At 43.9% G+C, this 14,454-nt stretch overlaps 1 protein-coding gene across 11 annotated transcripts in view; it reads left to right on the top strand.

The window, feature by feature from the left end:
• The window catches only part of PTPRZ1 (protein tyrosine phosphatase receptor type Z1), a 572,466-nt gene that overhangs the window by 388,128 nt on the left and 169,884 nt on the right, over positions 1 to 14,454 (top strand). For all 11 annotated transcript variants that reach the window (XM_069229904.1, XM_069229910.1, XM_069229908.1 and 8 more), the window contains one exon: positions 8,332 to 8,476. In XM_069229904.1, coding sequence (XP_069086005.1) covers positions 8,332 to 8,476 — 145 coding nt within the window. The remainder of the gene's footprint in view (positions 1 to 8,331; positions 8,477 to 14,454) is intronic.

Genomic DNA, 14,454 nt, shown 5'->3' with positions numbered 1-14,454 from the left:
ATAGTCCTGAGATCTAGTTTGTCAAATTAAAGCTTCTTCTGATTGGCTCTATGATAGATCCAGAAATTGCAGATTCAATGAACTTAAATCTGCATGTCAATGTTGGGCCTGATTCCTGTAGCTCTTATAGTACGTGACGTCAAAGCCAAATCTAAGCAGTCGCTTAGACATTGACAGTGTTTAATACTCCAGGTTGAAAAAGGAGCGAAACCTGATAAGAATTTTTTCTACATAGAAGGATGTCGGCAAATAATTGTATGTCTCTGATGCTGCTTGAACGGGAGATCTGTGCAGTCAATTGATGTCCAGTACATATTTGATACCGTCTGAGCTTTGACGAAGAATGCTTAACAACGGAAGACAATATGAGTCCAACTGAAAGCTTAGTGTTGTTGGTGACGTGGGTCGTACTCACCATAAACTAGTGTTATCCCTGTTCTGTCATCAGAATCACCCTGCAGAACTGTTCTTTTGCAGGGACTTTTTATAGGTCTCTGCCTGTTGCTCACTCATATGTTTAACAAGATCTCAGTGAGCCACATGGCTGATCACATAAAGCAGCCCCCCAACTGATGATGCGGGGCAAGATGCTGAAGAATGTCACACGTCAGCCTAGAGTACAACATTCTGTTATGACGTTTAGTGTAGGAATGTGCAGTGTATATCAGGGTTACGAAATGTACTGTTTATTGTACTAAACTAGGTTGTGTTGTACCTGTTATAAATAGTACGTTTATGCGATATGTTCGGTGTATGTGTAGATGAATGCGCAGCTTTCCACGTGACTCATTTCTTTGTTTGATCAGGCTTTCATTCAGAGTATTGATTATTCAATTTAAAATTAATGTAATACTTTTTTGTGTCCGATTGTCACCATTACCGGGCAATAAATTAAAGTTTCAACAATTATTGATCTCTTAGATGTTAAAAGAAGGAGCTGTATGCTTTTACACCTCCTGTAAACATGTTCAGGTTAAATAAGCGTGTTTTCTCTATAAGGATCTGGTGATTTCTGAAATTCTTTAGTAATTTTACTGACACATGATGTTAAATTAAGCCTCCTTGAAACATGAACTCGTTAACAATAAAATGTCTCATATAATTGCAGCTGCAGTGTACTAGCTGCAAAACTGCAGAATAGGCTTTGTTTTAGGTCTGGCTCGAGGCAAGAGTAGATTTTTGTGCAGAGTTAATATGATGTCCCTACACGGAGCGATAAACGGTCATTCTCCTCAGCCATTGGTTGTTGTAAATGTCACTCACATATTGACAATTCCACATTCATCAGCCATTGGTTGATTTTAGCTGTCGTCGTGATGTATGGAGTTCTGCCACTGCATTGACATACAGATATTTGGTGGTGGAGCAGTCAGATGAATCCATACAAGCGTTTTTTTTCCCAATGCAATTCATCAAGAGTGAAGTGAAGCGCTCATTCTTTCTGCAGTTGCTTCCATTCCCTGCTGTAAACACCAGCCGGGTTACAGATGGACACTAGTGCACAGGTCGCTGCCTGGTCTTGTCTCACTGCTGCTGTGCCTGTCTCCCATGCTGCTGCTTGTTTTCCCCTTCACCTGCCTGACACTTGTTTCCCACCTCCTACTCGTAGGTCATAATGCCAAGTGTTTGCAACAATGGGCTGCCTTACCAACTTCAGTACTGGATAATGAAGTTAGTTTACTCATCAATAGCAGACACATCTGTGGAACATTCAACCATTTGTGCCCAGATTAGTCTAAACCCACACTCCATCTCTCAGTGGAGCCAGAGATATTAACCAGATTCAATGTGTCCTCGACTTTGGGCTCCCTGTAGTAGTTAAGGCATAAAATAGAGCATCTTGAATGTGATCCTGGCCTCAGCTGGGAGCTAGTGAATAACTTCCACTGCTGTTTCAATGTAGTCACTTGTCTGCAGCCTCAGTCACACCCTATTGATTGTTTATAAGAATCCTAGGAAGACTGTATCCATTTCAATAGTGTAGACACCCCACAATACAGTGTGAGATTTACAAAAGAAGAAGACTTTTCCACAGATTGAAAAGTTGCAGACTGACTCGCTTTGCTGTGGCACTGATTTTAGCTGCAGATAAATGATCTAAGTCAAATAGCATCCCGAGATTGTTAACTGTCTGAGAGGTCTTGCAGGTGGCCCTTATACGTGTGGTGGTGGTGGTGTTGGGTGGAGGGTGTAGATTGACTCTTCGAGTGGAGAATACTTTGTTTTTGACGGCATAATCTGGAAGTGAGACCGATGTATAGGTGACAATAACCAAAGAACAACGGTGGTGATAGGGATGATCCCTGGAGGACTCCACACAGAGATCCATATCAGAAGGAATCTCTTGATTCAATGAGTACTTCTTGGCTCTGATTACAAATATAAGAGCCAATCCACTTTAGAACATTACCATATATTCCATACCTATATGTCAGTCTGCTGAGTTGTAAGACACAGACAGATCAAGTAGGATTCGAGCTTTCTTTCTGTCGTTCAGTCATTCATCAGGAATGATGATGAATTCCTAATACAAGAAAAATTAGATTCTGGATAATTTGAGCCGGATGTAGAGGTGTGCAGTGGAATGGTTGTGGGTTGTTTAACATTTCTCATGTCCTCACAGTGGTGCAGGACATCACAACTTCATTTTATTGCTTTCGGGTTGATGTTTTCCTAAAATATGTTGAAGATGACCCTTAGTTTATGTTAGGAATCTTCAAAACATTTAGGGGGTCATTATGACCCCAGCGGTGAGTGTTAATGTGGCGGTATGACCGCCAAGAAGCTGGAGGTACATACTGCCACATTATGAGATTGGCGGGTTGGCTGCAGCCAACCCACCACTTCTCCACTTATACCGCCATGGTGGTATGAGCCGCAAGGCCGGAGATGTGTATCTCCATCCCGGCGGCCGGCATAGTACTGCCGGCGGAATTATGAGGCTGCCTACCACCATGGTTTTCGTGGTGTTAGCAACGCCAGAAAACCATGGCGGTAAGCCCTACCGGTGACAGGGAATTCCTTCCCTGTCACTGGTAAGCGGCTCCCCGACCCCCCCAACACTCACCTGACACCCCCACCCCTCTTCCATCCAAACAGCCCCCCACCCCCTCTGATCCTCCCCCCCTCCAATCCTCACATTCACCCCCACCCCCTCCGATCTTCATGCACACACCCCCACCTCCTCCGATCCTCACTCACACACCTCCCATCCCCTCTGATCCTCACACACACACCCACCCCCTCCGATCCTCACACACACCCCCCACCCCCATACAAGCACACACCCTCAGACACGCACCACGCATACACCCAATCACTCACACTGGCATACATGCATTCATACACGCATATATCCAGACATGCTCACACACATTCTCACAATGATCACACTGACATGCAGCCACACACTAACTTCACCATTCTTACACGCATTCACTCACACACATACAACCACGCAAACACCACAACACACACAGACGCATTCACACACTCACTCACACATTCATGCACACACTCAGACACACACACACAACACCCCCCACCCTCCAACTCCCCTCCCCTGTCGGAAGCCCAACTTACCTTAGTCGAGGAGGTCTTCCGGCAGGGAACGGGAAGGGGCACTGCTACCGCTGGCAGCGCGCCGCCAGCAGAACACCGCCAGGCCGTATCACGGGTCATGATACAGCTGACGGCGTTCAACTGGCGTGGCGGTGCTGGTGGTAACAGCGCCAGCTTACCACCGTCCGCCAGCATGATCACTGCCAGATTTCCACCCTTCTTGTGGCGGAAGTCCAGGGTGATCATAATATGGTGGATGTATGGTAGCCGCGGTGATGGTATTTTGCCGGCTGTCACCGCAGCGGTAGGTGGGTTTTACCGCCAATGTCAAAATGAGGGCCTTAGACTCTTCTGCTTCTCTTACCAACAAGTATGTCTGTTTCAGACATAAATAATGCCATCTTCATCCCAGGTTTATTTGTTATCTTTTCACTTTAATGATATTCAAACCACTTGTTGGAGGCTTTAGTCTTTGCGTTTCCTTATTCTTTGTTGCACAAATCTGTTCAATGTGATAATAATAATATAATAGATATTCCTAACAGGAATGTAAGATCATTATTAGGTGCTGATATTTTTAGTCTGGGGGCCTGTATATCCTATCAGGTGATTAGCCATGCTTTATAAATCCTGATTGATTGATTTATTGATTGTATGAGTCATCAAATGGTGCTTGTTTTCCCCTTCAGAAGAGACCTGGCAGTTCGGGTCAGACTGTTCCTAGTGGAACAGGAACAAAGCCAATTTGCATGTGGCTCATTCCTGCCTGAGGTGGCCTGATGGGCACAAAAAATGATGAACTGCAATGTAACCCTGTAGTAGTTACGCGACCGGAGATTAATTTAATGATTCCATCCTTCGCTTTTTTGTTTTCCTCCTTAAGGTCTCCAAGCTGTACATTTGCTTCATCTTTTTGTGTTTTTTTCTGGTACATGTTCGAGAAGACTAGCTAGATGAAGAAGTGGTCTGGCCGGAGAAGTTGCTGAATTGAGCTATTTCTGTACTAAACGATAATTCATTGTATGCACATTTATGTGTCACTTTGGTATCTCACAGTATATTCACATTGGACACACACTCTTTTGCCCGTCTGTGTCGGATCCCTGAGTTGGATTTATTAACTCAAATGTAAAATTTCACATGGACAGAATTGTTTGTGCCACTTCCATTTTATAGCTTTCATTTTTTGTTACTTTCCTCTATTTTCACTTCCTTTGGCTTTGTTACATGCCTCTTCCGGGGCTGCTCTGTGAATTCTCTCGAGCATTCATTAATGTGTGTGTTTGCTTTTCCTTCGTGCAAGCCTCTCTTTTTGCCACATCAACGCCTCCCTGTTGCAGCCGCTCTCCTGCATTCACACTCATTCCCTCTTTCATCTTTATTTTGTTTCTCATGTCTCGTACAGTCTCCTTTAAGCTTAGATCTATGTAGATCCATCTCTGTTAACACCCACCTTCTTCAAATCAAGACTCCTGGAAGTACAGACAAACGTTGGCAAACCAAGAGCTGACTTTCCTTCTCGAGGATGGCTGGCTGGCTTGTGGTACAAAGCCAGTGGCATCTCTAGGTGGGAGGCTAGATGGGGCAGGTGCTCTAATTCTGTTTATCCTGCCCCCCACCGCCGTGCCCACCACCACAGCTGCCGAATGTGCCAGAAGGTGGCACAGAAAAAACAGGCACTGCATCTTGCCACACACATTAATTTGTCCAACTACCTTTCGTGCCATAGCAATCTTTATTTAAAATATTTACATATCTATATCTACACATAAACATTTAAAGCACAAGTGTGTGTGTATGTGTGTGTGCGTGAATATGTATATACCTTTGTAGATGGCCCCACTAATTTTATATGTGGCCCAATCCGTGCCCTCCCAAAAAGTTCAGTTCCAGAGATGTCATTGAAAATATCTATCATTGTGTCCTTTTTCTTCAAGCTGTTCATGCATCAGGATAGTGGTGTCCCAGTCAGGTACAGGCGGTAGTTACCAATGCTCTGTTTCCTATCCCTCCCCCTTAGCTGTGGCAAGGGAGTACCCTTACCACCAACATAATGGTCCGCACACCTGATTCCCATTCAGGTGAACCTTAGGTGTAACCAGGGCAAAGGCTATTCTGTCTCTGTCGTGGTTGTACCCCTCTGATGGCCCGACGGAGTAAGGGCCATTGGAAGTTGACCTCTATGTCTGCCCACCTACTTTTGATGTGCTGACACACAGATCAGTTTTTACTGCACGCCAGAACCAGGAAAAGCCTGGCGGTAAGGGGCAGTGAAAATTGACTAATGTCCCCCTCGCCATGGGAGGTAATTTCCATAGTGAGGGGGGCATTTATTTTTTATTGAAATCTAGTTTCAAGCTTTTTCTTTTTGAAAAAAAAATAAGTGATGACGGAGCCACGTGCCAAACTTAAAAGCATTGACAGAAAATGCCCTGACAGCTGTTCTTGCTAATGCTTCAGAAACGACCCCTGGCTTGGTGGTCATTTCTAAATTCTGCAGGAGGTTACTCCATCAGGAGGTCATTTACTCTATCTCCCTGATGTAGTAACCTCTCTCTGCCAACTAATAAATGAGGCCCTCAGTTTCTCTGTATTTTCAGAAGCGCATTTGATGATTTTCTCAGCCTTATCTTGGAGGGAAAACATCTGAATAGAAACATTTGAGAAATGAGCTACTGATTTGTTGACTGCTGCAATTTGCAACTGTCCACGTCCCCTTGTCACACTGAATCTTGGATGTTGGCTTCTTACAGTTGTCTCATCTGGCAGAAGAACTGTTCTCCTAAAGCAGGCTCTTGTACGCTTGTTTCAAATCACGAAACTCAGCCTGTTTTGAGCAACGTGGTGGAAAACACACCCACCAAAATAGTAGGTAGTTCCTTCAATAAAACTAATTAGATAATTTCAAAGCATTAGTGATGTTATTTTTTAGTGCTATAAATCAAAGCTGTGCTATTACTATTACGATTTCCCAAATCAACCATTGTCATTTAATCAATCTCAGAAGGGTTCGTCAGCCTGGTCTTGATCTGATTTGCTACTTTCTCCTAGGTCATAAGGCCGTTCTTGCAACAATGGGCTGCCTTGCCAACTTTAGTACTGGATAAAGACGTTAATTTACTCATCCACTGTACCATCAAACATCCGGATTAGCCTGTGTGCAACTCTCAAACCCGTGCAACATCCACAGACAGGACCTGAGGTATATTGGTGAAGTCTTGCTGTCCTTAAGGGTCGTTCACAACCATCTTCTGCCTCCATTAAAAAGGAAATTAGACCTCTCTAAACTCGCTTCTCATCTAATCATCACAACCATCTTATCTGCTTTTGCCCTGCACCCCCTCATATTTGGGGCTAAAATGCACTTTCCAGCATAGTGCATTTACTCTGGATTCACTGCAGTGGAATAATAGGCAGACACCTTTTCATCAGCCCTAAAATGGCAAGGTCACCTGTCCTCTTTGTAGCTCCCAGGAGCACCTCTTAGCTCCTTTGCTGAGAAATCTAGGTACCCTACCCCCTTGTAACTCTCAGGAGCTCCACCCATCTTCAGTGTCGAAACAAAAACAGGTGACCCAACCTCCCCAATCTCTCAGGGGCTCCTCCTAGTTGCTGTGTTGAGAAATCCAGGTCATACGAAAGGTAAGTCCACATATGAGTCCAGTAGGTCAATGGTCTTACGAGTTATAAGCATCTTAGCTGTTCGGGCTGGGCTGTTCCTCCTGCAGAAGAGCCTAGACCGATTTGCTTACAGAGGATTACTTTTTTCTTACTACCAATTGCTAGATTGCAGCTCGGAGTAATTACAATTGCTGGAGATTAATTCACGCATTCCACCTATCACTTTTTGTTTTTTCACTTTGCCCATAGAACCACGTGTGATTGGATGGTTCTGTACTTAGCACCCAAATATATGCCACATGAATTATAAATAGAGAAAATATTGCGCCTCGATTGCTGGTAACAAGTGATGCATATTCAATCATGATATCTGCGGAAAGAAGTAGAAGGACGGTAGGTTTAAGGATTATATGGGCTTTTTTGTCTTGCAATATTGGTTTACAGTTACTAGCCATTTAAGTTAGTGGCAGATCCGATACAATGTGCATGTCCCATGTTGTATGTCTGTTGGGAAGCAGTACTTTTGATTTCTGAATTCAACTAAACTTTTTTTTGTTCACAAAATTGATGAAAGCATCTCTTTCAGAAACAGATTCAATAAGTTGCAGAGTTTAGTTGGCATCAAACAGCATGTGAGGTAATGGTTTTGAACAGCTGAGCTCTGGAATTTGCATGTTTTAGTGATTCAAGTTGTCATCAGCTGGCAGGTGTATGAGGGCCACCTGGCAGGTTTTGGCAGCTTTGTTGTTAGATTATTAGGAGGTTTATCACAGCATCTCCAAGATCAATGACTGCCCATTTTGTATCACCACTGTCTGATGCACGGCAAGAAAGTCTATGGTGCAGGTTGCAGAGCAGGTGCTGAAGGATAAGGTGAGAGTCTGCAGGATAGAAATGAATACAACACACCCTCAAAGTTCTGTCTTCATTTTAACTTCTGGGACTGGATGTGGACTTCATTGTTGGCTTTATCTTCTATCTGCCTGACTTCTTGAAACTGGTTTGCAAATAAATATTTAAATTTTCTTCTGTGGCTGGTGAACATTCGCAAGGTAAGTGCAGTTACTGCAGATCATCATAGAATGTTTCACTGTATAATGCACCTGGTCAAACTTTAAATGTGTCGGTTTTCATTTTCTCTGACCACAGAGACAAGCAATAGTAGCCATGAGTCACGTGTTGGTCTAGCTGAAGGCTTGGACTCAGAGAAGAAGACCGTGGTGCCTCTTGTGGTTGTGTCGGCCCTGACATTTCTCTGTCTTTTGGTTCTCGTGGGTATTCTCATCTACTGGAGGTAAGTTTGTGCGATGTACAGACTTATATGTTGATATGTATACATACTGAGTTTTGCCTTACAAGTAAGGCTCCCAGTTTTCCGTTTTTACAGTTTTCACAGCTAAATGTAAACAGACAACAATGTGTTTTCTAGGTGAATTTATTTTTTAAAACGGAAAAATATAGAACATGTTGCTTCTTGTGTGTGGCTCTCCAACATAAAACCGGCAGCACTACTTCAAAGCAAACAAAGGGGCTGGTGGTTTTTGCAGGCACTGCAACAAACAATCACTGCTGTCAATGTGTATAGTGCCTTTAACACTTGGTTCTGTGCGAACTCGTTTAATCAGATAGACAGTCTGATGCATACATGCCAACCCTCCCAGTCCACGGTAAGAGACTACTGATTTCAGAGCTAGTCTCCCGCCTCCTGATTCCTGTATGCAGAGGCCCAATTCGGATTTCAAAATCACGATCCGCTGGAAACCAGGCAAAGGTGAAATTTTGATATCTGTCCCACATGCTCCTGTCTCCCCCTGCTTTATCTCTGACATCACACTTTGTAAGTAATTATTGGAAAGAGAGATTAGAGCATGTGACAGGCCCAACATTTTATTTTTGGCAGTTTTACATAGTGCATAAAAAACAGGATTAAGAACTCTGGTTTTGTTTGCACTATGTTATTAACCCCTTAGCTGCTGAGCACCCCCCCCCCAGTGCTGAGCCGTTTTTTTGACTATTTGGGGTAGTTCGCTCTTAGGCCTTCATAACTTTTTGTCCACATAAGCTATCCATGCCACATTTGCGTCCTTTTTTTCCAACATCCTTGGGATTATAATGGTACCCAGAGTTTGTGGGTTTCCCTGAAGGAGACCAAGAAATTAGCTAAAATACATCTAAAATTTTGTGTTTTTCAGACAAATGGGAAAAAAGGGGTTGGGGTGCTAAAATCACCATGTTCCCAACTTTCAGGAACAGGCAGACTTGAATCAGAAAACCACATTTTCAACACAATTTTGGCATTTTACTGGAACATACCCCATTTTTACTATTTTTTGAGCTTTCAGTCTCCTTTCAGTTAGTGACTGAAATGGGTGTGAATCCAATAATGGATCCCGGACAGCTAAACATTTCTGAAAAGTAGACAAATTCAGAATTCTGCAAGGGATCATTTGTGTAGATCCTTCAAGGTATTCCTAGAGAAAGTAACAGCTAAAATAAAATAGAATATGAAATTGAGGTGCAAAAAAGAGCCATTTCTGTACATTTTCTCTTCTATATCTTTTTCCAGCTATGGCAGATTTTTTAAAGCAATAGATCGTTACATCTACTGAATTCTTCTGGTTGAGGACATATAGGGCTTGTAGGTGTACCCAGAGCCGATAAATGAGCTGTACCTTGCAATGGGTTTTCATTGTATACCAGCTATACAGTAATTCATTTGGTGAAATATAAAGAGTCAATAATAGGTACCAAGGAAATCTTTGTATTTCCAAAATGGGCACAAGATAAGGTGTTGGGAAGCAGTGGTTATTTGCACATCTCTGAATACCGGGGTCCCCATACTAGCATGTGAATTACAGGGCATTTCTCAAATGGACCTCTTTTTTACACACTGTCTTACATTTGGAAGGAAAAAATGTAGAGAAAAACAAGGAGCAATAACATTTGTTCTTCTATTCTGTGTTCCCCCAAGTCTCCCGATAAAAATGGTTCCTCACTTGTGTGGATAGGCCTACTGCCCGCGACAGGAAACGCAACATGTACACATCACATTTTTACATTGAAATCTGTTGTGTTTTTTGGAAAGTGCCTAGCTGTGGATTTTGGCCTCTAGCTCAGCCAGCACCTAGGGAAACCTACCAAACCTATATATTTTTAGAATCTAGACACCTAGGGGAATTCAGAATGGAGTGACTTGTGGTGCTTTGAACAGGTTCTGTTACCCAGAATCCTTTGCAAACCTCACAATTTGGCAAAAAAAAACACTTTTCTCTCAGATTTCGGTGCTGCAAAGTTCTGGAATCTGAGAGGAGCCACAAACTTCTTTCAACCCAGCATTCCCCCAAGACTCCCAATAAAAAATGGTACCTCGCTTGTGTGTGTAGGCCTAGTGCCCGCGACAGGAAATGCCCCAAAACACAACATGGAACCATCACATTTTCCCAAAGATAACTGACCTGTTTTTTGCAAAGTGCCTAGCTGTGGATTTTTCCCTCTAGCTCAGCTACCACCTAGGGAAACCTATCAAACCTATATATTTTTGGAAACTAGACACCAAGGGGAATTCAGAATGGGGTGACGTCTGGGGCTCTCACCAAGTTCTGTTACTCCAGATTCCTTTGCAAACCTTAAAATGTGGCAAACAAAAACACTTTTTTCCTCAGATTTTGGAGCGCAAAGTTCTGGAATCTGAGAGGAGCCACACACTTGTGTTGGTAGGCCTAGTGCCTGTGACAGGAAATGCCCCAAAAGGCAACATGGACACATCACATTTTTACATTGAAATCTGTTGTGTTTTTGGGAAAGTGCTAAGCTGTGGATTTTGGTCTCTAGCTCAGCAGGTACCTAGGAAAACCTACCAAACCTGTGCATTTTTTAAACCTAGACACCTAGGGGAACGTAGGAAGGGGTAACCTGTGGTGCTCTCACCAGGTTCCAATACCCAGAATCCTTTGCAAACCTCAACTTTTGGCAAAAACAGCACTTTTTCCTCACATTTCATTGATAGAAAGTTCTGGAATCTGAGAGGAGCCATGAAAAGCACTGGCTTTATGGACAACTGCAACTACTTACCTATGATTAAGGCATTCCAGCTGAAACGCGTCAGGAGGATTCTGTGCGAGCTGCTTTTTACATTGTGAATAAATGCTTGGATGCTCTCTGAACTGGTACCTCAGCATTCTGTGCTGTTTGATAGATATCTATATATAGATATATATAGATCTGTATACATATATCTATATATAGATCTATACATAGATACATCTAATTGGTTTTTTTAATAGCTGTTTAGTTGTTTAGTTCTCTGGGGGCCATAGTGGCCTCCAGGGAAAACATACAACTATTACAAAAAATTGCCCCCATTTTAACACCGGGGGAGGGGGATTGCCTGGTCTAAAATGATGGCATGCATGCCGATGTGAGCTCAGCTCTACATATGGATGCCCTGGATGAGCTCAGTTCCACAGATGGTCATGTGTGAGCTCAGTTCTACATATAGATGGTGCTGTCAGAACTCAGTTGTGCATGTAGTTGGTCCTGTGTGTGCTCAGATGTGTGATAGTAATATCTGTACAAGCACAATTCTACAATTAGATGGCCCTGTTTGAGTTCAGTTCTACAGACAGATAGCCCTGTTTGACCTTCTCAGTTCTATAGTAATATGATCACGTCAGCTCAGTCCTACAGATGGCCCTCTATGTCTCAGTGATACAGAGAAATGGTCCTGTCAAGAGCACAACTGTACAGATAAATGACCCAGTATTAACTCCAAAAAGACATAGGTCTGTGTGAGGTCCGTTCTGTGGATAGATAGCCACCTTGCGTCAACTTAGAGGCATATTTATGAGTAGTTTGCACAATGCTTGCACCACACAACATAGCACATGTGTGGCACAAACTACTAAGTCATATTTTTAAGCCACGCAAAGCCACTTTGCATGGCTTTGAGTGGCTCCAAAAATATGGAGTAAGGCAACAAAGTGCAAAGCTGTGTTGCCTTACTCTGCCTGGGACAGCATTTCATGGGCATTGTGTGTGTTTTCCCATGCAACTCTCATGGATTTTGACGCATTCCCAGATTTACAAGAACTTCTAAACCTAGGAATGCACCAACATCTTACCAGGGGAGGCGTAACAAGGAGAAATATCTTCATTGCTCCTCTTTCTTCCTCTTTCTAAGTGTGCCGCATTCAGCAGCACACTTAGATAGAGGAATATGCCTCCCAGGATTGTTTTGTGCAGGAAGGTACCCCTTCCTGCACAAAACCTATCCTGTATGCAATGCAGGTGTCTGCATTGGTGCTAGGCAGCCCATTGTGCGCCAGCACAGGGGGAAAGGACCGGAATGTGCTGTATGCCTTAAATACAATGAATTCCTGCCCTTTCCCAGTTATGCAGCGCAGCGCAACAAGGTGACTTGCTGCACCGCACTGCACCGCTTTCACATAAATATGAGCCTTAGTTCTACAGTCAAATGGTCCTCTATGAGCTCAGTTCTACAGACAGATGAGCCTGTGTGATTTTAGTTCTATAGATTGATGGTCCTTTGTGATGTCAGTTTGTCAGATAGTCCTGTGTGAGTGAAGGTCTACAGATGATCCAGTGTGAGTTTCATTCTGTTGAGTTCTACAGGGTATTTGCCCTGTGTGAACACATTTCTACCAAAGGATGGCACTGCATGAGCTCAGCTTTAAAGAAAACTCGCCCATGTGGTCTTGTCATTGACATTCCTGGTACCTGGAGTATATTTTCATGCAGTTTGGTAGATGAGCACTCTTGTTTAAACTGCACCCTAATCTCGTCTTCGGCATTGGGGAGGGTGAACGTGCTGGCCAATTCTTTCAAACGAGCATAGAATGAATCAACCGGCTCATCCTGTTGCTGCCTAGCTTGGCGTGGCAGGAATCTCTCCTAAGCAGGGTTTGTGAGTGGTTCAGAATGTGTCATGAGTACTCGTTTTAGCGTGTTGTACGTGCGATGTGGTCCTGCTTCTGTTAGAGACTTTGGTATTTTATGTATTTTCGCACCTCCCAATTGTAGGAGCAGGGGGCATTTCCTGTCATTTTCAATTGCAATTGCTGCAAAGTATGTCTCTAAGCAGTCGAGCCAGTCTTTCCATTTGGCTGCGAGAGAGGATGGAGGTCTAACGCATATGAAAGGTTTGAGTGCTGGAATTGTCACCATCTTAATGAGGTTGATCCGGCGGTGAGGATAGACTGTCAGGCACTACTAACATTTGTGCTACTGTGGAAGTATGTTTGCATGTTCTACACAAGTCTGTCCACTTTTCTCTTTTTACCAATTTGAGAAAATGTTTTATTTTATTAGTGGGTGTGACCAGTTAGCAAGCCTTCAGTGAGCATGTGGCCCCAAGAACGAATGGGGCAAAATTCAGTGTGCTTCCCCTGGGCCCTGATGCTGGCAGCTGGGGCATAAAATTTCCGTAGACTAGGGTTAACTGGGCTGTGACAAAGCAAAACTGCACTGCACAGAGAAGGTGACCAACCTGATGTGTGAGGGCTGTTGCTGGCAAGCCACATGTCTCTTCGGTGAGGCATGGGGGAAGGACGCTCGCACACGCGGGCCTGTAGGTGGAGCTGGGGCATGGCTTTAAACGGCGACTGCTAGAGACTCTAGTATCAGATGGGGGTGCGCGTTGAGTACATGCCCCGTTGCAGTGAAGTAGAAAGACCTCCACTTGGGGTCAGCTGCCGGGACCTTGGCAGGGCAGTGGATGTAGGCCAAGTGCGTGTGTGGGCGGTGTCAGTGGGCAGGGCCATGTAGGAGTGCTTTGCATGCTAGGCAACTGCTGTTGCTGGGCGAGTATGTGCGGTGGTGGCAGTGAGGTCCCGATCATCACCAGTTGTTGTGTGGTGGTGGGAACCACGTCCTATTCTGGTCACAGGGATGCTCAGGCAGGCTCCTGGACATGTGACTCCTGACACAGTGCTACTTTTCTGATATGCCTTCCCGTGGGAAATCTGACCCATTTATTAACCTTGCTATGATGTCATGGTCGCAACCATTCAGGGGTTGCATGGCGGAGTCTTACATCAGGGGACTCTTCATGTGTATGTAGCAATGGGTAAGTCCAAGCAATGACAACACAAAAGCCCAGTATTCATTCATTTTTATAGACAGAGATTCCTGTGTGGGGTCCAAACTATAGATAGATAACCCTATGTTAACTCAGTTCTCCAGACAAATAATCTTGAGTGAGCTAATTCCAATATATAGATGTTCCTGTGCGACCTTAGATCGATTGATATGTGA

The sequence above is a fragment of the Pleurodeles waltl genome, chromosome 4_1 (assembly GCF_031143425.1).
Source record: "Pleurodeles waltl isolate 20211129_DDA chromosome 4_1, aPleWal1.hap1.20221129, whole genome shotgun sequence".
Lineage (NCBI taxonomy): Eukaryota > Metazoa > Chordata > Amphibia > Caudata > Salamandridae > Pleurodeles > Pleurodeles waltl.
Note: the sequence above shows the minus strand (reverse complement) of the source record. Positions and strands in the feature narration are given on the sequence as shown.